Source organism: Mastacembelus armatus, chromosome 1, assembly GCF_900324485.2.
Source record: "Mastacembelus armatus chromosome 1, fMasArm1.2, whole genome shotgun sequence".
Classification (NCBI taxonomy): domain Eukaryota; kingdom Metazoa; phylum Chordata; class Actinopteri; order Synbranchiformes; family Mastacembelidae; genus Mastacembelus; species Mastacembelus armatus.
This window is the reverse complement of record NC_046633.1, coordinates 19,078,159-19,103,022: the sequence shown is the minus strand read 5'-3', so window position 1 is coordinate 19,103,022 and position 24,864 is coordinate 19,078,159. Positions and strand designations below refer to the sequence as shown.

The 24,864-nt window shown below is 40.7% G+C and overlaps 3 protein-coding genes across 4 annotated transcripts; all 3 read right to left on the bottom strand.

Annotated features, from left to right (window-relative positions):
* Nucleotides 1-434: 434 nt before the first annotated feature.
* Nucleotides 435-7,799, bottom strand: pcyt2 (phosphate cytidylyltransferase 2, ethanolamine). The gene is made up of 12 exons (XM_026304300.2): nucleotides 7,483-7,799; nucleotides 4,498-4,586; nucleotides 4,127-4,288; nucleotides 3,858-4,009; nucleotides 3,732-3,773; nucleotides 3,460-3,598; nucleotides 3,271-3,353; nucleotides 2,930-3,007; nucleotides 2,444-2,509; nucleotides 1,796-1,861; nucleotides 1,288-1,376; nucleotides 435-1,169 (listed from the first exon to the last, which is right to left on the bottom strand). The coding sequence occupies exons 1-12, from the start codon at nucleotides 7,605-7,607 to the stop codon at nucleotides 1,049-1,051; spliced, it is 1,212 nt and encodes a 403-aa protein (XP_026160085.1). The 5' UTR covers nucleotides 7,608-7,799; the 3' UTR covers nucleotides 435-1,048.
* A 585-nt stretch (nucleotides 7,800-8,384) lies between these two features.
* Nucleotides 8,385-14,819, bottom strand: sirt7 (sirtuin 7). Its single transcript, XM_026304410.1, has 10 exons — nucleotides 14,651-14,819; nucleotides 14,390-14,527; nucleotides 12,428-12,532; nucleotides 12,278-12,348; nucleotides 12,111-12,183; nucleotides 11,908-12,006; nucleotides 10,892-11,128; nucleotides 10,478-10,558; nucleotides 10,259-10,365; nucleotides 8,385-9,958 (listed from the first exon to the last, which is right to left on the bottom strand). Exons 1-10 carry the CDS (start codon nucleotides 14,753-14,755, stop codon nucleotides 9,754-9,756), a joined length of 1,221 nt encoding a protein of 406 aa, XP_026160195.1. The 5' UTR covers nucleotides 14,756-14,819; the 3' UTR covers nucleotides 8,385-9,753.
* A 127-nt stretch (nucleotides 14,820-14,946) lies between these two features.
* Nucleotides 14,947-24,482, bottom strand: cp110 (centriolar coiled-coil protein 110). Of its 2 annotated transcripts, XM_026303765.1 has the most exons (11): nucleotides 24,395-24,481; nucleotides 23,764-24,275; nucleotides 23,097-23,222; nucleotides 20,396-22,973; nucleotides 19,838-19,965; nucleotides 17,877-17,978; nucleotides 17,269-17,385; nucleotides 17,082-17,183; nucleotides 16,813-16,929; nucleotides 16,389-16,471; nucleotides 14,947-16,103 (listed from the first exon to the last, which is right to left on the bottom strand). In XM_026303765.1, the coding sequence occupies exons 2-11, from the start codon at nucleotides 23,896-23,898 to the stop codon at nucleotides 15,944-15,946; spliced, it is 3,648 nt and encodes a 1,215-aa protein (XP_026159550.1). In that variant the 5' UTR covers nucleotides 23,899-24,275; nucleotides 24,395-24,481; the 3' UTR covers nucleotides 14,947-15,943. The 2 variants fall into 2 exon arrangements, with proteins under 2 accessions (XP_026159550.1, XP_026159551.1); XM_026303766.1 differs by lacking the exon at nucleotides 17,877-17,978 and having other exon boundaries at nucleotides 24,395-24,482.
* Nucleotides 24,483-24,864: the final 382 nt, after the last annotated feature.

Below are 24,864 nucleotides of genomic sequence, written 5' to 3'. Positions count from 1 at the left end.
AGAGCAGAAATAAGAGCTTTGGACTACCTTCATAATGGCTAACTGGGGTGACTTCTGGGTCGACTGAGGATTGAGGAATGATAAATTAAGGGAACTGGGATTCACTGACATCATGTTGCACTAGTTCCTATCCAAGTTATATGTCCCATATAATGACAGGAAAATCAACAATCCTTCACACATTTAACAGTAAATTAGGTCCCAAATCTTTAAGTTGTAGGATTGTCTTGTTTTCTAAAACACATTTCATTGGACATAAACTGATGAGGGACAACTGCAGTAGTTTTTGATAAAATTCACAGCCCTTAATTAGTTACAGCTTTAGGAATGAAAACACTCATTCGCTAACCTCACTTGACTCCTTCTCATTCAAAAAGATGTTTGGTGCAAATTCAGGTAGTTAAAATCCACAGTTAAAATTAGAAGACACCATTTTTTTTTTTTTAAGGATGGACAAAAACATTGAAATGAAAATAAATCTACATAATTAAAAACAAGACATCATTCAACCTTACTGACATCACTTCCAATTATTAAAAATGGACTGAACAAATTAGGGTTAAAATCTAAAAATAACAATATTTTGTTAATAACTTATGGATAATTACAAATTTAATATGCTATGTCAACACCTACACAGGGACGTGTAGTAATTAAATTCCTAGACACAAACAATACATAACAGAAGATAAAAATAACTTTGCTGTGAAGATGAGACGTGTACTTTTTTGCAGGTTAAAAGTGTTAGGTGCCTGAACTGGGGCTCTTGTTGAGGCAGATCCATCTATTTCAAACCCACTGAGGTTTGAGTAGTTTTATATGACAGAAATGTGTAGAACACACTGTCTCACCAAATATTATAAGCAGAATTCTGTACCTTCTGGACTAATAGAGACCAACTGATCCCCGCCCTCCTGGGCCGCTTCACCCAGCCAGTTCTATTTTAGGACAACATGGACTGTCTGTCTGGACCAGTTGAGTCCATTCTCTTAAAAGGCTGAGTGTTAAAGCAGACACACAACCAGTTGGCCCCAGGTCTGAGGTCTCTCTAGTGAGCAGCCTGGGCTGTAGCTTCACTCTGCTGCTCCTGCTGCTCTCTCTTCTTCATCGCCTCGATCACTGCCATCTCCTTGGCCTCCTTCTTCTGGTTCCTGGCTTCAAACTGCAGTCTGGGGAGAAGAAAAGAGGCATAAACAAACTTGAAATAAAAACATAAAAAACAAGAGTCAAAATCAAAGGCAGATGGAGATGCTGGGAAAGTTAAATTAGAACTGAAGTGTTCCTAACCTGTTTTCAATGATCCTCTGGACGATATCATCAGTGGTGAGACTGTTCCCACTATCAATGGTCTTGAATATCCCCCTCTTCCTAGGCTCCTGAAGGCAGGACACACACGCAGGTTTTTAATCAAATCAAGCAAAGACCCGAGCCATCCCCTGTAAATGATTTATTCTTCAATCTAAAAATCGCTTGACCATGAAAAGTCCAAGTCTGGGATTCAACAGGCAATTGTAAAATGCAAATTTTTGAATTTGACTGAACATTCCTGAAGTATTACATGGGTCATTACAAATTCAGACTGTAAAGCATTCTGGTGTTTCCCTGAGTCATTACTTCATTGCCTATTGCTTTGCATGCATAGGCTACAGACAAACACACTCAAAGTAAATGAACACTGCCACAGTCTGAATAAAACAAGCAGCATATTTTAAATTACAACCAACTTCAAAATAAACGCAGTTCAATCCCAGGGACTGCTGCACTTTGATCAGATACAAGAAGACCATGTACTCACAGCATAGGGGTCTGACCCGTCGTTGTCTGGAAACACCTCTGTCTTACCATGGCACACCAGGTCCACCTGCACATTTATACAGACCCACCTGGTTATACAAACCATCGCCAAGCATAAAAAATGCAAATGTATTCTTCTATGTTTCTTCATTGTAGAAAGAATGCACAACTCACTGAAGAACTCTGTGCTTTGCCAATAAACTGCTACTACTCTCAAGTCTGAACTACACCTGTGATTAACTGCTTTTTATTAATATTTATAACTGCACATTATTTATACTGAATGAAAACAAACTTTAGATAGCACCAGTGTGTGATTAGCAAATTAAGTCAACATGATGCAGCACTTCTTGATACATCTACAGATGTCCAGCCTGTAGATCACAATGTTTCATGTTGATTTTGTTTTCATTGTTGTCAACTGGTTTCTTAACTGCCTACAGTGTATCTGAAAGATCTTTGAGTCCAGAATGATGGTCTTTCTTCTGAAACTTCAACTGTCCACAAGAAGGTGCCACTGTCCAGCATTTTGTAATTTACAATGACAGCATCTTTTGTTTGTGTTAAGTAATTACAGTAGTACTCTCTTGAGACTTAAATCAATTTAAATGACATGATTGAACCATGAAGTCACACAAAGGCAACTCACCTTAAAATGATCCAGCAGGTCTTTGCCCACTGCATAAGGTGCACCAATCACCACCTCTGACACATACTAGAGAAAGACAGGATAATGGTAAGAGAAAAAAGACTGTTCTAATAATTATCAATTTCATGCAAGTACCTCTTATCTGTGTGAATGCCAAAATTTAAGCATCTTTTAAAGAGCTCAAAGGTGAAAGTGTGAAGCTGCTCACTACAAATGTTTTACCTCGTCATCAGGTATTGAGTAAAAATGATAACAAGGCACAAGCAGTTCTGTGGTTTTAGGATTGTGAAATACTCCTGCAAGTTAGTTCATATTCAACACAAACACAGACAGTGCTGCTGGGGCCACAGAGGTTCACTGTGTTAGACTGACATCTGACCAGCAGGAATGAAGTACACTGAGGCAAGTTCTGCCTGGAGCGCCATGGGAGTGTAGGGACAGAAATGTATCCCACTGTGCTGAAAAGTCTCCAGTGTGTGAACTCACCCGACAGGCCAAGACACTCAGAGTTCTCTCATGGATGTTCATGATTGGATAGTTCTTTCCCTTGTATCGATTCACTTCCTGAAGAGAGCAAAAAACTCAATGACTACTTTTGTCTTTTAGATTCTTTGCCAACACAGGAAGACAGAATGCAGCAAATTTAAAAGTACCATGGGCTTCCATTCCCAGACCACCAAAATTTCAAACCAATCGGTCTGAGCTGCTCTTACCTTAACTTGTTCCAAATGTTTCTCTCATAAACCACATAATCAGCAGGAAGGCCTGAATTTCTCACCATTGTGTGCATGTGTAATAAATGAGTGGATATCTGTAATTGGACATACCTGGTCAAAGTGCAGACCTACAATGACATAAGGCTTCTCCGCCTGCTTGTAGACCATCTCTAAGAAATCAACATGGCCGATGTCTGTGAGGAGTTTTTGATCAAGGCAACAACTACAACCTGCACAGCAGAAATACTGGTTCCTGAAGTACCTAATTCAGGTCTGGTTACCGCCACATGCTAAGGATACGGAAGAGGTCAAATGCTCCAGCCACATAGATGATGGTGTCAGTGGGCTGAGGCTCCTTTCCTGATGCAAACTGGATGATCTTCTGGGATGTCTGCAGGAACTGAGACACTCCTGTCCATGGACTGTGGCCTTTAGGACCCTTGAACAAAATATAATATAATGTATGAAATCACACTGACCCATTCTTATCACCGTGGCAACTTGTGTGTAATAAATGTCACAATATATTAACATTATAGGATTGTAGTACCATCCAATGTCATAATACATACCTTTCCAAAGTTGTCTGTGTGCTGCTGGTAATGTTGGCTATCCTGAGAAATTAGTAAAGAGGAACAGATTAGACAAACAGCAAAACAACCATTGTTTGTACCCGTAATACAGTCACACTATCTCACCATGTTGCTGTGGTGGGCTTTGGTCATGAGCAGCATACGTCCCACTAGGTCAGTGGTGGAGACACCCTGCGTGCGTCTACATTCCCGGTAACGGCCTGCATGCTTCACCTCTTCATAGGTGTCTTTACCATCTACCGTCAGCGTGATGTCATCTGGTAAACATAACAGCATTAGTCCATCATCAACAACCTTGCTAAAGAGATCTCTTGGACAATTGCTTGTGTTCAGACGTGAAGCAGGTTTCAAAGAGTGGAGTTTAACTGGCTCACCTCCGTGCACACAAAAGTCACAGCTGTACTTGTCCAGAGTCTCCAGGGTGGTTACATAAGGAGCTCCTTCTACTATCTCATCCACCCACTTGATCGCCCGGACCATCTTGTAGCGTTCTTCCTGAGTAAAGACCGGAGGACCTTTATGCTTGGCAATCTCCGCTTTTAAAAGGGGAATGAAATAGTTATTATTAGTACATTACTAACATCTATTTAGTAAGTAAAGGATAGCTCAGGTTTTGTCTGCACTAACCAAGTAATGTCTTTTTGGCCTCACACCGCAAGATGCATTGAGGTTGATAATAATTAGACTGTGGCACAAAAGGGAAAAAACGTTTTCAGAAATGTCAGAAGATGTGCGCCAGTCTTACCATCCGTATGCACTCCCACTATTAGATAATCTCCCATGGCTTTGGCCTGGCGCAGCTGGTTAGAGTGACCATAGTGCACCATGTCATAACTGTGGAAACAGAAACGGAGACACCAATGTGGTCAGTATGGAAAACAAGAGATAAAGTGCACAGGTCAAAATAATAATATTTAACACATAACATTATGGGATGTGGCCTTCACAATCAACACTGCAGGTTTTCAAGTGAAGTCTGTAGGTTTTAAGCATCAGTTTTTCAAATGTCTTTCAAACACAAGGTAGCTTTGCCAATTCTACTTACTTTATTGTTTGACATCATCATTACTTCTTGTTCTCTCTTTACTGTGAACTTTGCATAGCAGAGCACAGTGTTATATCCCAAAACAATGGATAGATCTTTTTAGCATGCTGAGTGAAAATGATAAAGGTTACTGGGGCAAAGGTAATAGCCACAGACACTACTTGTGTCAATGTGTCAGTGTGTGCTCTGCAATTCAGTAACTTCTAAAGACAACGTTTTGCATTAGCTTGTCTTGTTAAAAAGAAACTAATGTGAGTTCTACTTCCTCATTGCAGAATATGTGAAGTCTTATCTGATCGTAAACAAAAGTAAAATAAAGAAACTGGCTTTCTGCAGTTCCACTGATATTCATTTATCTCTGGTCCTGGTATACTGGAATGCTAGTCAGTTTCAGTTTGCTCAGGTTCTGAAGAAAATGTGCTTTTGTTCAGCACCCTGCAGCTTCACATTCCTAGAGCTATGAAAAAGTCATGCCTCAGGACGGCCAAACTGAGCAAATTCACAAAAGCTGCTTGTGGTTAAGAGCTCACACTATAAAAAAATGTCTCAATTAATTTATAAGCAAAAGTGGACTTATTTGACGCTTTGATACTTGTGCTCATTCAAAATATCTCAAATAAATAATTCTCATTTGACTGTTCAGAATGTGAATGATTTTTTTTTTTTTTTTTTTCTCTTCCCTCAGAAACTTTACAAATGAGTGTACAAACTTTTTTTAATCCTCACTTTCCAGAGATTCAAAGCGGGTATTTTTCAGATTACAGGTCAGTTTCTCTAGCTTTTAGTTCTCTGCCAGACCATTAAGTTGTTAACACTTCTGCAGAGTGTTTCCACATCAGACTGCTTTAAAATGGCCCTCTATGTCACTCTATCTCCAGTAGACAGATCAGTTCTCTATGATGATATTACCACAAGCTGCTAGCCAGTAAGACACTATACTCGCAGCTGTAAATCTATCCTCTTCAGAGTGTTGCAGATGCAGACTGTTTGCTCTATATGACAATTTTCCACTTCAGTCAACTACAACAGTTTTAGTCCTTTAGGAGAAAAAAGCAGTTCTAAAGTGAGTAAAAAGAGCAAGTAAGTGCACTATGTGATCATTTGCCTATAAAAATTTGTCTGTCAAACAACTTGATGGAATTTACATGTAATCAGATATAGTAACATGCAGTACTAAAAGCCCACAAATGTACACATATTGTATATTTAATTTATTTATGTTAATAGCGCAACCAAAAAATAAAGACAATTCATTTTGGATGCATCAAGATTGGCCTTATTGAAATTAGTAAATGACATCACAATTTATTCTCACCAGACCAAACGATTTTTTTTGCTAAACACCTTTTAGGTATGTATCACATTCAACTGATCAGATACACTGACAATTCACTGACAACTCCACTGAATTCAATAATTACACTTAACTGCTACTAAAATATTATATCTCTTCCCTTTCTCTGATTACACATTTAATCTGTTGTTAAATATATGCTGTGTCCCCTCTTTAGCCCCCCAAAGACAGGGCACCCCTGGCCACCACACCAAGATGTTTTGCATAACACTAAACAACATGTTCACTATGTTAGTTATTTTTAACCATAACCTGATGTCAAATTATATATCAGCAACCTGGCCACCACGTTGTGAACTGAGTCCAGGAAGATTTTCTGCTTTGCATATAAGCAGTTTGTCATCTCTGCAGCTGAAGCTAAATCATGTAACAACTGTGGTATTCCCATAGTACAGCTGTGTGATAGCACAGTTTAAAATAACAACAGAGAAATGTCTGTCTGACTCATGGAATGAGTGCCACAGTCAACTCCCAGATGTTAATGTCAGAGTGACAGAGAAAGTAAATAAATGTCCTTCCCAGATCATTTCTTTAAAGCAGTCAACATTACCAAACACATCCAGTATCACTGTAACTGTATAGGCACTGCAAAGAGTCTGCACAAGAACCTAGAGGAATAAATGGCTCGACTCAAATGAGAGGGCAGGGTAAGGGATAAGGTTAATCGACATCAGACATGGTTTAAATTTCATAACCATTTTATTAAGTGTATAAAAGCAGCCTGACATTCTCAGGGTGTCATCTGTAGCACACTAAAACGTGTTAACCACTAGCATCTCTAACATCTGTACAGGCAGCATAACGTTTCACTGCTTTTAATCTGGATGCCAGTCCTTTAAATGACTATAATACCTGTTCTGTCTGGGTACAGTTTCATACACTCTGACACAAACACGGTTAAAACATCATTAATACCCTCAGCAGTGCTGTGAGGTTGCTTTGAGGTCAATGTCTCCAGCTAATCTAAAGTCACTGTGCCATAAAAACTAATAACAGCACTGAATGAAAACTGGTGCTCAGCAAACACAGTAACGTTAACAACCACGCTGCCTCAACGGGGCTGGACTGCTAGTGTGAATTAAACGAGAGGTTAACATAGACACAACAACTAAAACGAGGATATCCTGAAACACACCGACTTCACGATACAGATAAAGTTAATCAGTAAATTAAGGATGATGAAGTGGTTAAACCCCTGTTGCCAAGTTACTTAAAGCTAAAGTAAGTAGGTAGCTAGCATTAGCATGCTAACCCACCTGTAATGTCTTAAATGTGTGCTAAGCATAGGACGAATACTGTGGGACGAGTTTAATGAACCAGAATCGACTCACCAGCCGTCACACCACACCCGGACGACACGCTTCCTTTTCTCCGGGCTGCACATCGAGCTAACCGGCTTACTGCAGCCGGCTTCATCCCGCTGGTCGTCGGTGGCGTGGTGTCCGTTTTTGATCATCTCGACAGCGTCAGGCAAACAGTAGTGGTAGCACAAGACGTAGGGTCAGTTTTAAAGTGCGCCCCTTGGTCAACTCCGTTGTTTTTCACAGAAATAATTAGGAAAGACACCCTATCCGTGTCAAGTTTCCCAGAACCGACAGAATAACACTGAACACCGGCCAACGCCTCCAACACGACGTCACAACGGATGTGCGTGCTCATTACATAATGCCGCGTGACCGGGGACAACCTATAAACAGACGGGTATTGGCGTGAAAGACTGTAGGCTGTATCATTTAATCACTGGGCTGTTCTGGATGCTGTCACTCAAATACAGTCACCCATCCATTATCTATAATCCCTTATTCCTATTTATACTCCAATACATTTCAGAGAAGCAAGGGGCTGCAACTTGTTATAGATTGACTCTCCAACAGTGTGTAGTTAAATCATGTGCAGCTGTGATTGAAACAGGTGTAATACAGTAATATAGCCCTCTACATTGGCAGGGGTCGTTCTGCTACATGAGTAACTTTAGACTACTTACGGAAATACTTTTGTTCTTGTACTCAACACCAGGATTCTATTAAATGATTTCTGCAGCTCTTTAACCAGTTACACAGTATTATCAGTATTTGTCCACCAATGATAATCCACTCACACCATCATGCCTTGAGTGACTCATCTCTTTAAGGACTGATTCAACACTAGATAGCTTAAGTGTAATAATAGTGATGTGAATTCACCAAGTAAAGCATAGGTCAGTGTCACCAAAACACAGACTATGAAGCCAAACAAAACGATAAAGACTTTATTGTCTCACAAGTATAACTTCCTTTGCTAGATACAGAGACAAATAATGGGTCTTCACATTCAGGTTCATATCTGGTTTGAGTGTTAGGAATGCTGAACACCAGCTTATTATGGCTAGTCTGTCCTTTCAGACTCTGTATAGTACAGGATATAATCATTAATACCACTGGACATTCCTGAGACAAATTCATGGGAACAACTATTTGGTTGTTTCCCATTAAGAAGGTAAACAGTAAGTTAACATGACACAAACTGAGCAAAATTACACTGCTGTAAACAAAGGAGATAAATATGTAAACAAATTCAGAAACTACAGTAAACCAAGGTACAGTAGTAGCTGTACTGTGTGTCGTGTGAACCTGAGGATGGAAGACAGCAGATTGAAGATGAGTTGTGAGTTTAAAAAATACTTTAAGGTAGAAAATGATGCAGATAAGCTCTTTTGGAAAAGGTACATTCAACAATGACTGAATAAGACTACAAATATATCATTTCGCCTAAGTAATACATGAAAAAAAAAAATTGGACCTCCTGAATCTTGGTAAATCTCTTCAGTAAAAAATGGTACTACAGAATCCAGTTATTGACCTTTGGTATTCTGCTCATATTTGTCAGATAACACTGCTCACTGTTATATACATTATCTAAGACTAATGCACCAATTACTGTATCTTCTGCCCATTCAATTATATGCAGGCTTTAAATATGACTTTTTTAATGTTCTGAAAATGGGAGTATCATATACTGGGCAGATTTCAAGATTTTATTTTGATTGGCTTAATTTTGATGCTTTTTCATCCCACCTACCATAAAAAAACATGTCACAATTGAAATTTGTTGTGACTGTCTGAATTAAAGCTTACAGCAGGTGTTGTGCATAAATGACGAAACACTTTCCACTGCTTTTCAAGCCCAGAGGGCACAAATGTAAAATTATACAAATATACATTTCTCAATATGATAATTCTGTTGTTTTCTCATTGAACCTTTGTTGCTGAGTGTGCTAGCCATACTGGGCTACTTCTGACTAACACAGGTCAGCTTAGCTGCCACAAGATAATAGCACAAAGGACAACTGTAGCATAAAAGTCACTCAGTTCATGGCAAAAAATGCCCCTTTCATAAAGGGAATACCTAGTATTATTTTTTCCTTCATGCACACTCAGTGCATGTGACTAAATCATATCATAGTAGCCACAACAGCATCACAGCCCATACACATTAACAGCACCCTAAAGATGAAAGTCCTTGTCTCCATCATAAGACAAAATTAACTCCCTTGCTGGGATTAATCACTGGTAGCTGCTACTACTACTTGACCACAACATATGCAGTGTATAAAGTTCACTTTATTATGCACTTTTTTTCTTCTTCTTCCTTCCTTTGCCATAGCCTCGTCCAAACCACCCACCCTGCACAGCTGGGGCTTCTTCTGCTGGCCCCTCAGGGTCAGCTGAGCAGTCCTGCAGTCCATCAGTGGCTATGATATCACGGGTGTGGCTGTCAAGCTCTTCTGGCTGCAGAGGTGTGGCTACACTGAAGATGGGGTCCTCTGCCCTGAGGAGACATCATAAGGACAGCTGAACTGTGAGGCAAAAGTCTGTCTATTTTTTTTTAATTTCTTTGTGTGATTGTGTGCGATAAGAGCATAGGGACAACATTTAAAAATTCAGGTAAAGCAAAAATAATTCATTAAATATTATTATACAAGTAGTTTTTAAGCATTTTAAGTAAGTACAAATGTTTTGCTAGTACCCATTGTCTTAAGCAGAGTCTGATTTACAAATTTGATCTACGATGGCATTACTTTTCTACTTTTCTGTACATCATGATATAAGTACTTCAGAAAGTCCTCACCTGTTATACACAGGAATTTGAAAGTTCAGTTCCTTCATGAGGAGATTCATGACATCATCACACTTGCCGTGAATTTTCAGCACAGCCAGGTCATCTTTTGGTGTCCACTGGAACATAAGCACAACCACATAATCATCCACTTTGCAGCCAGGAGAGCATCAGCATGTTTTTCCAATTCACTTGCACTCTATTCACCTACAATGTCAAAAACAAGTGTACCTGGAGGTTGACAATGTAGAGTTTGGGTCTTTTGCTTGCTGGTCTGTTCATGCACCAGAGGCAAGCATATTTCTTCAGCACCTACATGGGTAACATACAGAGTTCACAGAACTGAAGACGCTATAAGAAAATAAACCATCAAACAAAAATTCTATAATAAAATATAAACAGTCGACATGTCAATGTGTGTGCTGTATAATATTTGTATAAAACAGAATAAAACAAGACTATGAAAGTGCGATGAAAACTTTTTTCTGATTACCAAATGCAATTAAGAAAATAATCAGGGTAAGGACAATTAAATGGAGGATGATGAATGTTTCAAATTTAGAAAAAAAAAAAAAAGAGAACATTATATGCATTATAGGAAAAGGATATTGTATTGATTTGTGCACTGTATTACTACCAAACTACCTTCAGACTGGAGCCTAAGCAGAGAATAACATCTGCCATGTTGGCAGCCTCTGCAGCTCCTTTCCAGTTCAAGGGTTGTTCCAGGGTTCCACGTTCCCCAAAGTGCACTATGGTGTCCCTGAGTTCACTGCTACAATGGCTGCACCTCCGACCTGTCCCGTGGCGATGCAGCGATGTCCGCTCTGTCACGTCAAATAACCGCACATACTCCCTGACCGGGGAGCAGGAAGTACACACCTGGGACCAGCATCCAAAACCATAACGTTAGGTAAATCACCTTACTTTCGAAAAGACCTCAGGAATGTTGAGCTTGGTCCAATTTTTACTACTCACAAAAATCTTTCATAGATAATCCAGTTCTGTCACCTATCTTTTTATAACCTATTTATAATAAGTTTTGAGCTGATTTGCCTCATCCTAGGTTTGTTTCCCTTCCTCTGGGCCAGTAAATGGTAAGAACAAACAGCCAAAACCAGGCCTACATTAAAATCATAAAAGCTGTTTAAACGTGTGATGGCAGGATCTGTTGTGGCATGAATGTTTTAGTCACAATTTGGCCTTTCTTCATTTCCAGAATGAACAAAACAGGAAATCGCAAAATCAATGAACAGCACTCCCAAGATGTAATGCACTGAAGAATTACTAATTGCATAGATGCAAAGAAACAGCTCAGCCTGTCACTAAATGCTGTGAAGTTGTTTTCTGAGCTTGATGAGATGTTTTTGGCAGGTTGTGGAATCACAGCAGATAAAGGCTTAAAAAAGTGTCAGACTCTATACAGCCAGTACTGATGCATCACAAACATGCCTGGATCTGTAAGATTTCTGTTCCAAACTGTTGCCTTTAGCAGCTTCAAATGCTTGCCAAACTTTTCTTTTTAAAGACAAGACTGCAAATTCTGTCCAAAAATTTCTCGACTTTATAGGGGGTAGAAATCTTTCATTTTGGAGTGATTAGATGGGGGTAAAAAAAAGCTAAGGACAACTGTGAGGAAAAAAGGAAAACGTTTGTTTCACCTCAATAAACATGTTTCCATGGAGCTCAGACAGGGCACTTCTAGGCAGACCACTCCGCAGGTGAAGCCCATCACAGTTCTGAGATACAACATGCTTCACCTTGAGAGAAACATACACACCCATATATACTGTAAAAACCATTAAAACCATAAATACCAATAGAAATAATGCCAGTATAAGTTATACATCTAGGTGCTGCATACCATATTTTCTTTGTGAAGCATCTTAATACACATGTGCGTAAGGGTCGGCTCTGCTTTACTCAGGTCAGATGAACTGTTTGTAAAGAAAAACAAACAGAAGGAGTTTAATTCACCTTGGCAAAATTATGCAGATAATATCACGTCACAGCAGAACCTACATATCTGACCTGACTGTGCGGCCCTTTTGTAGCTGTGTCCACACCCCATTAGGACCCCTATAGTCTGGAATAGAAGCTGCCTGAAAAAGAAAAACATGGCATGAGTCCTGTGAGAGTCTGAAGAAGACAAGAAAAGTGGAGATGTAGAGTTTGGCGCACCGTACTGATCCCAGCTCCAGTGTAAACTACCAAGTGTTTTGCTTGTTTGACTGCTACGGCCAGTTGCCTGACTTTACATTTCAGCTCATCAGCATCATCAAATACCTGCAGATTGTAACAGAAAAATGTTAGCATGTAATATGACACACTACAGACACCTACAACAGGTTTTCATCATCTTATCTATCACAACTTGTACCATGTATTTAGAAAAACTAAAAGCATAATTATAGGTGCTTGTGTACCAGAGAAACTTTTTCATAGACTACCAGACTTTTTAATTGAAATTTAAGCAGTTCAGTGTTTGAATGTAGGCCTACTCTGAAATTAAAGCATAGAACAAATAAGAAATTGAACATAACAATTAATAATGTAATTGTTTAAAGAAAATTTAATCTAAATTTTTGAAAAAGTAGCCACCTTTTGCAGATACAGTTCTGCTACTAACTTTCATACCCTGGAAATGCTGGCCATTTTAAAAAGCTATAATTGATCACACTCCTCTTCATATGGTAAGTGGTCAGATAGTATCTTTAGTAATTGCAGTTGTCATTATGATTTTAAAAAGACACAGGTTCTGCATGCACAGCTGTATTTTCCAAAAAAAAGGGCAGCATTTCTTAAACTGTGCCCAACAGGAGTGTTTAAATTCATGAGCACAACTGTATAACAGCTGAACACACTCATGGCATTGTTTCTACAATGGATAACAAATATTATTCAGAAAGGTTTTCTCAACACTATTGCAGTAGTCTTTTAGTGTGTCCTCAGAGCAGGAACAGAAAACTATAATAGTTCTTGAAACACTGTTCTGGGGAACTTTTTAAGTCCTACTTCGAAGTAATAATAATAATACATTTTATTTCATGGCGCCTTTCAAACTCTCAAGGTCACCTTACAGAGAGAAAAGGAAGCATACAGCATGAAATACATAGAGTGCATTAAAACAACAATAACAACAATGCATAAACAGAGGGAGAGAATGTAAAGGCAAAAGTGTGGAGTATCTAGGAAGTGGGCGATGTACAGTAAAAGTAAATTGAAACACAGAAACCCAGATGACAGAACAACAAATATGAAACAATATGAGACAATATGAAATAGGCAGAGGGTGGTAGAACATCACGGGCTGCTTTGAGAAGTTAAGACAGTTAGGTGGAAAACGCTATACGGAACAGATATGTTTTGAGTGATGATTTAAAAGTTGATAAGTCCGGAGACGACCGGATGCGATGAGGGAGAATGTTCCAAAGTAGGTACTTTTCCAGTGCAATAGGAACCACGAGTGACGTACATTTATTTGTAATTTTTAAAATATTATTTTAGTAGTTTAAACAACAGCTTTTCTCCATTAACCTCCATCAAACTAGAATGTGTACAGGAAATAAAGGATAATCACTAAAATGTAAAACCACACAGGATGACCTGACAGTGATCAAACATGGAGTGTAGCCACACACACAAAAAAAAAAAAAAAAAAAAAAAAAATCACTTTATTTCATGTAAATGTTGGCTGTAAGTGTAATTGTCTACCTATGTGTGATGGTTTAACCCTGAGACACCAGTATGTAGTTCATACACACTGGTCTTGTTTTGGATGGTGTAGGCGCCTTCCTTTCTTTTAATAATCTAACATCATACACCAATAGTGAGCAGCTTTCCTCTTCAGTCACTTTCAGGCCAAAATATCAATAAAACAAACAGATTATCTCGTCCAAGATAAATTACTGTTTACTTTCCTGTGCACATTACGTCTACAAATGGGATGATGGCCTTAATGATGGCAGCTTTATTTTAGACGGACGCTGCTCCTATCAGGAACAAAACTGGAAGACAACCCATGCAACACATATCTTGCTAACAAGACAAACATGAATACTATCGATCAGTCAAATCGCCGCTTCTGCATTTCAGTGTAAAAGGCGAACAGTCAGCTAAAGCCGCCCGGCCCGACAGGCTCACCTCCTCCTGCTTCCTCTTCAGCACATTTCTGCGGACCTGTCTCTTGCACAGCTCCTCCGCGGTGTCTCTGTGCAGCTGCAACACTGCGGCCTCCTCCTCTGACCGCTCGGCCTCTGGTTTCTTCAGGAGCCGTCCAACCTTTTGTTAGCAAAAGGAGAAAAACTCCGGTCAGGCTCACCGGCAAAAAAACAAAACAGTTAGCTGCTATTTTAGCCGGTTAGCTCGGCAGAAGAAAGTAAAGGTGCTGTTCAGGCGTCCTACCAGTCTGACGATCCGCCTCTCCCTTTCCCGTTGCAGTATTTTGTCCTTTTCTAACGCTTTTCTCTCCGCCCGTGCAGAAACACCGAGCTCTGCCTCCTCGGCCATCCTCTTAAATCACCTGAGCAGTCAGCAGCCTCCGGTTCAAAACAAAGCTCATAGCGCCAGTGACCAGCAGCCGGGGCGGAAGTTGCCGAGATAAGCTGAGAGAAAACAGCCAGCAGCGCCGCCTACAGCTGGGAGGCTGTAGCTGTTAAAACGCGAGGTGCAGTTTTCAGAAAAAGGCCACACAACAAGACTGAAATATTAACAAACATTTATTACAAACCGTATATAAATAAATAATATATAAAAAGGTCCACAGGAATAATAAAATGCAACGGTTTACATGGCTTTTGGCTGTTATCCCAATACTCTACAGGACAATATGTAAGGCAACACTTTGGAGTAACACACAATTCAAGTTTTACGCTAAGACCTGGCGCTGGATATTAAACTTGATGTAGGCGAGTATAATATGTGCTGATACATCTGTTCTTCATGTCATTGAACCAGGTACATGAAACACGAAGGAACTGAATAATTGGACTCTGAAGCCCACCCCACAAAGAAGAGATTTAACGTTAAGGAAAAACCATGAAATGCAAAATGCTCAACTATCTGGTTTACAGAGAACTTTCTCACAGTTTAACACGGCATAGCCTAACTACAGGAGTAATAACTAACATGGCTGCACTCCAACTGGTTTCACAAAGAAGAAAACTATAATCTTGTATGCTAATCAGCTCACAAACTTCACCCTGTGAACTACTGACTTATCACTAATATTTTTCATTACACCTGAGCTTTTCCTGTGGTGGTGTAAAAAAAACAGTATGTATCTTTCAGCTGCAGTGCATGAAGCTTTAAAGGTGCAGCTGAAGTGTTGTTCCGCCAACTCATCGTTTTACCCACTATCACCTTCAACATGAAAACAATGAAGGCGGTGAAAAAAATCTGGTGTTGTAGACAGGCCAGCGATGTTTTATCTCCACTTCTGAGCATCATCTCAGTGTGAAACTAGCCTGTGCAGAACTGTAGTCACTATAATATTATATGTTTTGGTCTGAAAGTTTTTAAAGACTCCACAGTGCTCTAGATATAAAAAAAATAATAATATATTACTCAGCAACTGGCCGTACTTTGTGTCAGATTTGGATTTTAGATGTGGAAACTCTCAGATGATTAGTTATACAATATTCATGTAATCACTAGAGGCCTTATTAGGAATCCTCACTGGGGCCAATTAGGAAAGTGTCATCGGGGTCTAGTGGAGTAAGTGTTCTTGGGAATCCTCTGAGGATTTGCTCTGAACTGTCCTCGTTTGGCTTCCAGTGGTTGCTCAGCAGAGAATCCAGTATTTTGTCCAGTCCTCTTCTCTACTCCCCGGTGTCTCTCTGTTGCTTTTTTCTGTATCCTGCAGGGAGGAGATGACTAGTTTGGACAAAGGTACTGCCAACAAAAAAATAAAGATCTTCTTTGCATTTGGTGCAAGACTTTCACTTCATTAAAAATTAAGCTGCCTTCGCTGTAGCAGTAACCTCTGAAAAATGTCCCATCAAGAATTTTATTTCATAAAACTATATGAAATAAATATGTTATCCACTAATAAAGCTTGTTCATATTTTCATAGGTTAGGCTGTCACTTTATTGTGCCATTCACAGCTTTAATGCAAACAGAAAAGATCCTGTAAAAACTTACATTAGTCCTCTCTTCCTCTCCAGTGATTTTTGTGTTGCAGCTGACAGAGAACTTTTTCTTCTTGGGTGGCCTGTGTGTCCGCTCTACAGCACAATCAAGCACAAGCATGGACATGTAAGGACAGAAGAGATTAACCTTGGTTCTACCCTCTATATGTTAGAGTACTATATGGCTAACATGTAGTGTATTAACAGTACTTGGATGTTGAATGATTAGAACTGGATCGTAACTGCTGAAATTAAAGACTAATAGTGTCCCAGATGTTCACAATCGCTATATTGCACTGATTTTCCCACTTTATAACTTTGATAGTGTCTATTTTTGGAAGTCTTTGAAACTGTTTCCTTATCTATATTGGGAACCCACCACTCCTCCCATCATGTATGCTTTTGTTCATTTTAGCCAGTGCTTCTGAAAAGGTTACCTGTTGTCTGAGCTCTCTCTCTCTAGCCAGCTCTCTGTCCCAGCTGATCAGCTGCATCCTCTCTCTGGCTGACAGGCTGAAGAATATATCGTAGACCTCATAACGTGCAGCGCGCAGCTGGAGGAGCAAACAATTACAAAACAGATGACGGCTTCAATGAATGCATGGTATCTGCTGTGGTAAGTGCTAATGGAGGGAATAATTGCTCAGCTGACAGTGAAGAAGAGAGAGAGGATAACAGATGTTTTACAACGTGTTTGCCTTCCTACCTGCAGAGTGACTCTCTCCTGCAGTAAGAGGTCCTGTCTGCTCGAGAGCTCCCCTCTGCTGGGGCTCTGCTCCTGGAAGGCTTGCAAGAACTGCTGTGTGTCCTACAAACACATACACATACATACAATGTTTGTTCATTTTATGACAACACAGATTGGTGCTGGAGACACCGTTGCCTCTACTCACCCTGATGGTGCGCACCAGCTGTGCCACTCTCTCAGTCCTCAGCAGCCTGCGTGTTAGAAAACCCTTCACAGCTGCTAACAGCAGGGGGCGGTAGTGCTCCGATAGAGGGCTGGAGGGCTGAGGAAGAGGAGAGGAGTGATGATAGGGGTGAATAATGAGGACCAGAGGGGAAGGCAGAGGAGAATGCTAATTCCATCAATGACAACCAATTAATTTCCCACACAGACTCTCAAGGTCTTCTGGTTGGCATCTGTTTAGAGCATCAACGCAAGTGGACTCACAGCTCATCATTATAATAGAGAATAATAACAAGAATAATAAGCGGCTGATGTGCTGTCACTCACTTGTTGATTCTAAAGCTGTTGCATTAATAGGGGATTGTTTATTGAACATCTGTATTTTAACTGAAGCTGAGCTGTTATACTGCAGTACATAACAGAGAGCAGTACCAGATGACAGGGTTACTATTGAGGAATAAGACATCGAGGGGGAAGTACGTTTCACCCGAGTGTGGCAGCCAACTGGCGAATAAAAATCCTCTGGATAGAAGGATAAGCAAGACAAGTTTTCGCATCTCTGACATCAGTGAACCAATGTGATGGTAGTACCTGAGAGAGGGTAGAAAAGGTCAATGTGTCCCCGAGACGTGAGGCTGACATGGAGCAGGGGAAGGACACGCTCTGGAGGAGATGGTAACGCACTGCTAACGCCTGAAAGAAAGAGAGAGAGAAAGAGAAACAGACAGAGAGAGAGACAAACAGGAGAGATGCAAGGGAGGAGGGAAGGAATAAGGAGAGAAGGTGTGTGTGTGTGTGTGTGTGTGTGTGTGTGCGCAAGCATGCGTGCGTGCATTTGGGAGCAGGCAAGGTTGGAAAATATTGAATTGGAAAGGACAGCAAATGAGGCAGGAGGAAGAAATTAATTGAGGGTAGAGAGAAAGAGACAGAAGGGGAGAGATGGGGCACAGAGGCAAGAGAGATGAGAAGAGGGAGCAGAGGAGAAGGAGGGTGATGATGAGACAGGAGAGATGGAGAAAATTAATACAGCCAGAGAGTAACAGCGACGTCGGAGGAGGTATGAGACAAAGCAAAGAGACGGATGGGGGGTGGGAGAGCAAGAGAAGGGACCATTAGCAGTGGCACTCGGCAGGACGATCTGGCACTTAACCACAGATGCTCATGAATTAAACAAATTATCCTTTCCTTTTCTGTGTCAATTCCCTCAGCCCCTCCTCCCTGTACCAGCGTCCAGCCAGCTCACTCTCTCATCACATCAGAAATGATGGAAGGACAGAGGGGAGGCAAGAAGAAGTCTTTTTATTAAACAACTTATGTTAATTATATTGATATTAAGGATACATAAATTAAACAGAGACTGTGATTAATAGGGCAAGGACACTGGCCAAGAACAAATGCAGGCACAAGATGAAGAAACAAGAACTGGCTGCCAGAGAACAGCAGGAGTCCTTGAAGTCTTGCATGCACACACACAGAAACAAGCGACCATGCCAGCTTGTCTCTTAGGGATGTAATGAACATTTATGGTAGAATTCCTGTGTGTGTGTGTGTGTGTGTGTGTGTGTGTGTGTTTGTGCTTTAATACTGGGGAGAGTCTGAAGGTCTATTGTAATGAGCAGATGTCTGTAGTCTGCCCACGACCCAGGTCTCCAGAAACACACTCTAACAGGTAGGTCCGCAGCATGTGTGTGTGCTCACAGTGCCAGAACCTTTCAGAGGTCTGCTTTGAATTTCAAAAATAACATTTAGGGTCAATGTTATATCACTGCTTAATAAACTGGTTAGATATTGTTTTAAAAAAGATTAAAACACTGGGCCAGACATTAATTCTTAATTTTAAATAGGTGACTTTGGGTGGAGTCAAAAACCTTGGCGGAGGGAATTATGGCAGCTGTACAGGAATTACGTAGTGCTAGATCTGTACAGCAATACGTGATGCAATCTAATGCAAGACGCGGACCAATGGGATGGAGGAAATATCCGTGACTGTGTATCAGCCATATTCAAAGTTAAATGCCTGGTGGTTGATAAATATGTTATTTCAAGTTTGCCTTCATTTTCCCATGATATTTTATGTTGTTTTGACACTCAAAGAAAACAACACTAAACCTCTAATTTGCAAATCAAGAGAAAAATTCACAAGATAAGACTAATTATCTATAAAAATCCCATAAACACAAACCGTCCAAATGCTCTTCACTGGCTATGGTATTCAGACCCAAACCTGCTTGTATACTGCCATTATTCTTAAAAAACAGCTCTCAATATACTCTCACTAAAAAATGAGATACATATAAATACATATATACATATTCAGATATATATATTTCCCAATATACTAGTTTCAGCTAAACAAGAGTAAATTGTGTACTTGTTAGAAACTAATTATAGCTGTGAACATGATGTGTTACTGAATGCACAGGTGACAGGATTACACCTGTTTTTTCAGCTAAAAGTCAGGTTTGTTGTGTTTGTTTAGTCTCAGAGCTATCATTTCACTAACATCTAATTATTCACCTACTGATACCAAAGTGTCTTCCCCACTGTCTCACCTGGAGCAGCTCCTCTTGTTGTCTCCTGTGTTCATCTTGCAGGGCTCTGACCTGAGCAGCATGAGCCTGTTTTAGTTGCTCTTGCTTGTCCTTATTATGGCCATGGCCTTCATACCACCGGGCTGCCACTAAAATCAGTAAAAACAATGTTGTCAAATACGAAGATAAACTGATGTCAAGGAAACAACTGACAGCAGAAGGGTTTAAAATCATGTGTCACAGACGACAGGAGTTGAGGTAGTTTTCTCTTCTGGCAACACTTTTTTTTTTTTTGTGCCTGTGATCCTGATCAATCTTGAATATTATCTGTCTAATGGTCAGAATAAGGAGCAATAATGAAATCCATACACATGCTCACTGTTATTGCTGAGTTTTTTGTGTAATATTTATATCATCAATTCCATATTTTTCTATTTTCTTAGAATCTGTACAGCACTGTGGTTTCTACTCAAGTGGAAACTTATGTTTAATCAGCTCCAGTGTTTCCTGGTGTGTGTAACTGGAGTGAAAACCTGAACACCCTCAAGTCTCTATGGCTCATATTTTAAAACCCCTTACCTCTGGGAGTGCTGGAGCTGGGTCTGACTCCTCCACTGACATCTGCACTTCTTTCCTGTGCCTCTTCTACCATGTGCATAAGCAGTCTGCGTTTGACTTTGGACACCCCGCCCTGACCTTCGCCTTCACTCTCTGGGGTCAAATGCTTCCCCTGAAAAAGATGGCCTTTTGTGCCCGAGTCAGACCCTGACCCTTCAAGGAGCCATAGGTCTGACGGTGTGTCCACATCATACGACTGGTTAAGAGACGGTGAGCGGGAAGAGTCATGACCTTCCACAGCCATCTCATTCCTCCTTTCCACTGTATGGCTACTGGTGTCCAAAAGCTCCGAGGCATTACACTGGACCGTGATTTCAGATGGAACATTTCGGAATACATCAGGAACACGCATCTGCTGTGCTAGAGAGAGGATATGTTTAGCAGGTGGCTGCTGCTTTTTACAGGCATAACTCTTGATTACTTCTCCTTTTCCTGACCCCTTTTCCGTTTTTCTTTCTGTAGTTAAGGTTTTGACCAGCCTGAGCTCACTTGTGTTAACTGTCTCAGTTCCCTTCCCCTGTACTGTAAGAGGAACATCATTTGCGTCACTGAAGCTTGGTTCAGGTTCTGTATCTTCAAGTGTGTTTTTGCAGTTGTCAGATGATTGTCTTCTCGACCACTCCATGTACTCTGCATCTTTGCTATCACATTTGCAATCACTCTGAAAAAGCTGCATATGTTGTTCATCTTTAATTTCCTCAGAGTGATTGATGTCTTTAAAACCGGACTCACCTTGCATGGTGTGCTTAATTTGGCTGCAATTTTCTTGCAAGTTTTCTTTCACTGTGGACTCCAGGTCTGAGATCAGTACCTTTAGACTGGACAGGCTGGACTCAAGCTGATCAATGTGCTGTGTACTCTTGGCTAAAACGTTTGTTACATCACCCTCAACAATGAGATTCACAGCGGAGAAAACTGCTGTGTGACTGTTTCGATGACTTTTTTCTTCAGCCTTGTGGTCTTTGTTTGAACAGGTATTAACTACAACTTTCCCCACTGAGGTCTCTGCCCCACTAACAGCTCTTCCATCTTTGATACTGCTTTTGCAGCGAACAGGACTCCTAGAGAAATTAGGCACTGGGATAGAGTGATACTTCTCCAAACCCTTACATAAATAAGTGGGATAGGTGTTCAAGTAAAAAGCTCCCTGGTCCGGGAAGGTCTCTGTTGATGTGGATAGGGGGTGCTGGATGAGGGTGTTGATCTGTTTAGGCTCTGTTATGACATCTTCCGAACTGTTCAGCTTATTATTTTTTAAGGTTGTGTCTTCATCACCACTCGTCATTTCTTTAGCATTCTCGTCTTGTGTTAAATGCATGCTTTCAGATTTAGCATTTGTCTTTTTGCCAAAAGACTCACTCTCGACCGTTCTCTCATTTTCCCAGGATTTCTTTGTTGACGCTTCCATTGTCAGGATTAAAGTGCGCCTCCTCTCTTTCGTTTTCTTCCCCTCTGCAATCACAGTCCCCTTGGAACAGGACTCGTCATTCTCCTTATCTGAGAGGCTCTGCTCCTCCGCCCTTGCTCTTGGTTGTTCTTGGGTTGTCTCCTGGATTTTAGTGTTTTTGGCTTGGTTCCTAAGCATCCGCTGGCGCCGTCGATACTCCTGAGATTTCTTCAGCAAGGCCTGGAGGCTCAGACGATAAGGCTCCTCAGATGGCTCTGCTTCATCTACATGGCTGTCTGCTACCTCTGTTTCTGTGTGCTTATGCTGAATTTGCACTTCTGTTGTTGGACTGTGATGAGTACTTAATGTCTGTGATATTTCTGGACTGTTTTCTAATGAGGAAACTGAGCCCTCAGTTCTACTATCAAAATTCTGATCTTTGTCAAGGTCAAATACTGTAGTAAAGGGAGGGTTATCTTTATGTTTTGAGCTGTCTAGATGACTGCTTTCAGATGTTTCTGCTAGTAAATCATCAGATGTGACTGAATCCTTCTCAAACGGGGTGCAGCAGATGTCTTTTACTGTCAAAACGTTATTACAAAAGGATGACTCCAGTCCACTCCTCTCTAATTCCTCTCCATCTATGGGGGGGTAGCTAATAATATCTGGCATTTTAGCAATTGTGTTTGAGGTGTTGTGAAGGAAAAAGCTAGCCATGTTATAAACTCCCTCTAAGGAGCCAAAGCCATGGCTTTTGCTTGCTAAATCAGTCTTTCCAGAAACAGTGATGGTGTTTTCGACACTCTCATAGGCCACGTAACCTGAGGATACTGAATGGTGGCTCGCACCATTAAGTGAACTTGGCTGTGGTCCATGTTGGCTGTCATGTTGGTCAATAAGGCATTCTTCAGAGAGCGGAGGTGTCAGATTAGAAGTGAAAAAGGCACTATACGTTGTTGGTGTCAACAGAGGGAGAGAAGCATCATCATTTCCTTTCCTTACAGGTGGTGGGGAGAGTGACAGATTATCCTTTGTTGAAACAAAGAAATTACTCTGTGACACTGCTCCAGTGGAGGTGTTAGAGGAATAAGAAGATTTTGCATTAATGTCTGACTCTTGAAGTAACTCCTCCAGTGTCGGTGTCTTTCGCAGCTAAAAGTTATGGGGAAAAGAAATAATTAAATTGTCAAATATGCTCTTGTGGTGTAGGAATGCATATAGAAGTACACACTCTGTGTACCAGGAGGAGAGCCGAAAAGTCAGGAATTAAATTACCTGAACACTGTGCAGAATAGCTTGCACATAGGCCATTCTGGGATCATCCTTCAGCTTTCTATGGGCAGCAGCTTTCTGTGCTGCTTCTCTGTGCCTCTGCATCTCTTCTCTCTGCTCCCCTGAGAGCTGTTATCATCAGAAAGCATGCGTAGGATGTCATGGTTGTGCAACACCCATGAGGGGTGCAACTAAATATTATTTTCATCATCAGTAATTATGTTCTGGTTTGTATTTAATTGATTAATTGCTTGATTTACAAAATTTAAATAAACAGACACACGCCACAAATTCCCAGAGAGCCACAGGACTTATTCAAATTGCTCTAAAACACAGCAGATTAACTACACAACTGACCGGAAGTGAACGGGGAAAAAACAAGTCATAATAATGTGTGGCATGTACCTGTGAATAATAAAATAATTAATATAGCTGATGTCTATGAAAATCTTAAAATATCAAATAAAACTAATTAAAGTGTCAATTCATAATTAGGTCACAAAACAGGGAGAGCATGACAGTAACTACAGTAAATACCCAGCACAGACAGCAGAGTGGTACATCTCATCTAATCGTCTTCTTTGGGTGTCTTAGCTGAGATCAAAACCACTAGTTATGAGGATTTTAACAGAAAGGCCTAAACAGACAACAAGATTAGCGGAGCTCTGACCAGGGGAGGGAGGATGGGCCGTCCATGGAAGCGAATGAGAGAGGATGCAGGTGAAGCTTTGCTGTGTTGTTCCTCCTCCTCTCCTCTCCTCAGATGGGAAAGACGATGCTGCACAAACCCGTCGTAGTCCTCCATCAAGATACATCAGGATACGATAGGCAGCAACGATAGCTAAGTAGTTTTAAGCCAATCTTACCATGTGTGCGTTAAATAGCCGCCTGTGCTAATGTTAGTTAGCTGCCCCCAGCTCTAGCACTAGCTGGTTAACTAGTCTATGTAGCTAAAGCGCAGTTAGCTGGTTTAATACCAAAACACACGACAGAGGCATGAAAACGACAGCGAAGGCAAATGAAGCAGCTCTACTGTTGACGTGAAAGCAGCAGAAACAAAAGTCTCCATGAGGATGGTCCGTGTTTACATCTTTACCCGCCTCTCCTCCCGGAGCGACACACAGCGACGGTTGAGACCCGGCGGGTGACTCTCAAATCCCGGACTGGTTCACCTGCAGTGACCTGGATTTAGCGGAGGAATCAGCGAATATACATATATTTAAAACACGACTTTAATTTACCAAAAATTATGTTAATTTAATTAAAGAAAAGCGTGTTGTCCTCTTGGTCAGACGCATTACCGTAAAACATGTAGCATTAACGCACAGCGTGTGAGGGTGCTCCGGGTTTTCTGGGGATCCGGACGGTTTGAGGAGAGCGGGCTGCTGATAACTTGATACTGCCATCTACAGACTTGACTGGCCACACAAAGAGGGAAGGTTTTCAATAAAACTGGAAATGAAGTCAGTGGTACAAATGACCTACCGGCTAGTTTTAAATAACCTTTTCATATCGAATAGTAAATGTATAAATCCAATGTCCATATGTCTTTTTAAACCACTCTCTTCTCTCAAAACAGGATTTTCTTTCTTTCTTTCTTTCTTTTTAGATATTTGGGGATAAATTGGCCTCTGACTCCCATGACTGCACCAGTACACATATGTTGGGGTTTGTTCGTTTCACATTAAATCTTGGACTATCTGTTTGAAACAAAAGTTTGCAGTGAATGTTAAAAAAAGAAATCCAGTCAGCAAAAACAGCAGATATTTCT

Excerpts from the sequence above, each read along its gene's own strand:
- pcyt2 (XM_026304300.2), bottom strand. The coding sequence starts at position 7,607 with ATGATCAAAAACGGACACCACGCCACCGACGACCAGCGGGATGAAGCC. Across the intron at positions 1,377-1,795 it reads ACGGGTCAGACCCCTATGCT|GAGCCTAGGAAGAGGGGGAT; the intron begins GTGAGTACATGG and ends TCCTGCCTTCAG. Across the intron at positions 1,170-1,287 it reads CAGAGGATCATTGAAAACAG|ACTGCAGTTTGAAGCCAGGA; the intron begins GTTAGGAACACT and ends TCTTCTCCCCAG.
- sirt7 (XM_026304410.1), bottom strand. The coding sequence starts at position 14,755 with ATGGCCGAGGAGGCAGAGCTCGGTGTTTCTGCACGGGCGGAGAGAAAA. Across the intron at positions 12,533-14,389 it reads TGAAGAGGAAGCAGGAGGAG|GTATTTGATGATGCTGATGA; the intron begins GTGAGCCTGTCG and ends TACAATCTGCAG. Across the intron at positions 12,184-12,277 it reads CAAAAGGGCCGCACAGTCAG|TTCATCTGACCTGAGTAAAG; the intron begins GTCAGATATGTA and ends CTTTACAAACAG.
- cp110 (XM_026303765.1), bottom strand. The coding sequence starts at position 23,898 with ATGGAGGACTACGACGGGTTTGTGCAGCATCGTCTTTCCCATCTGAGG. Across the intron at positions 23,223-23,763 it reads GGCCCATCCTCCCTCCCCTG|CTCTCAGGGGAGCAGAGAGA; the intron begins GTCAGAGCTCCG and ends TGATGATAACAG. Across the intron at positions 22,974-23,096 it reads CTATTCTGCACAGTGTTCAG|CTGCGAAAGACACCGACACT; the intron begins GTAATTTAATTC and ends CATAACTTTTAG.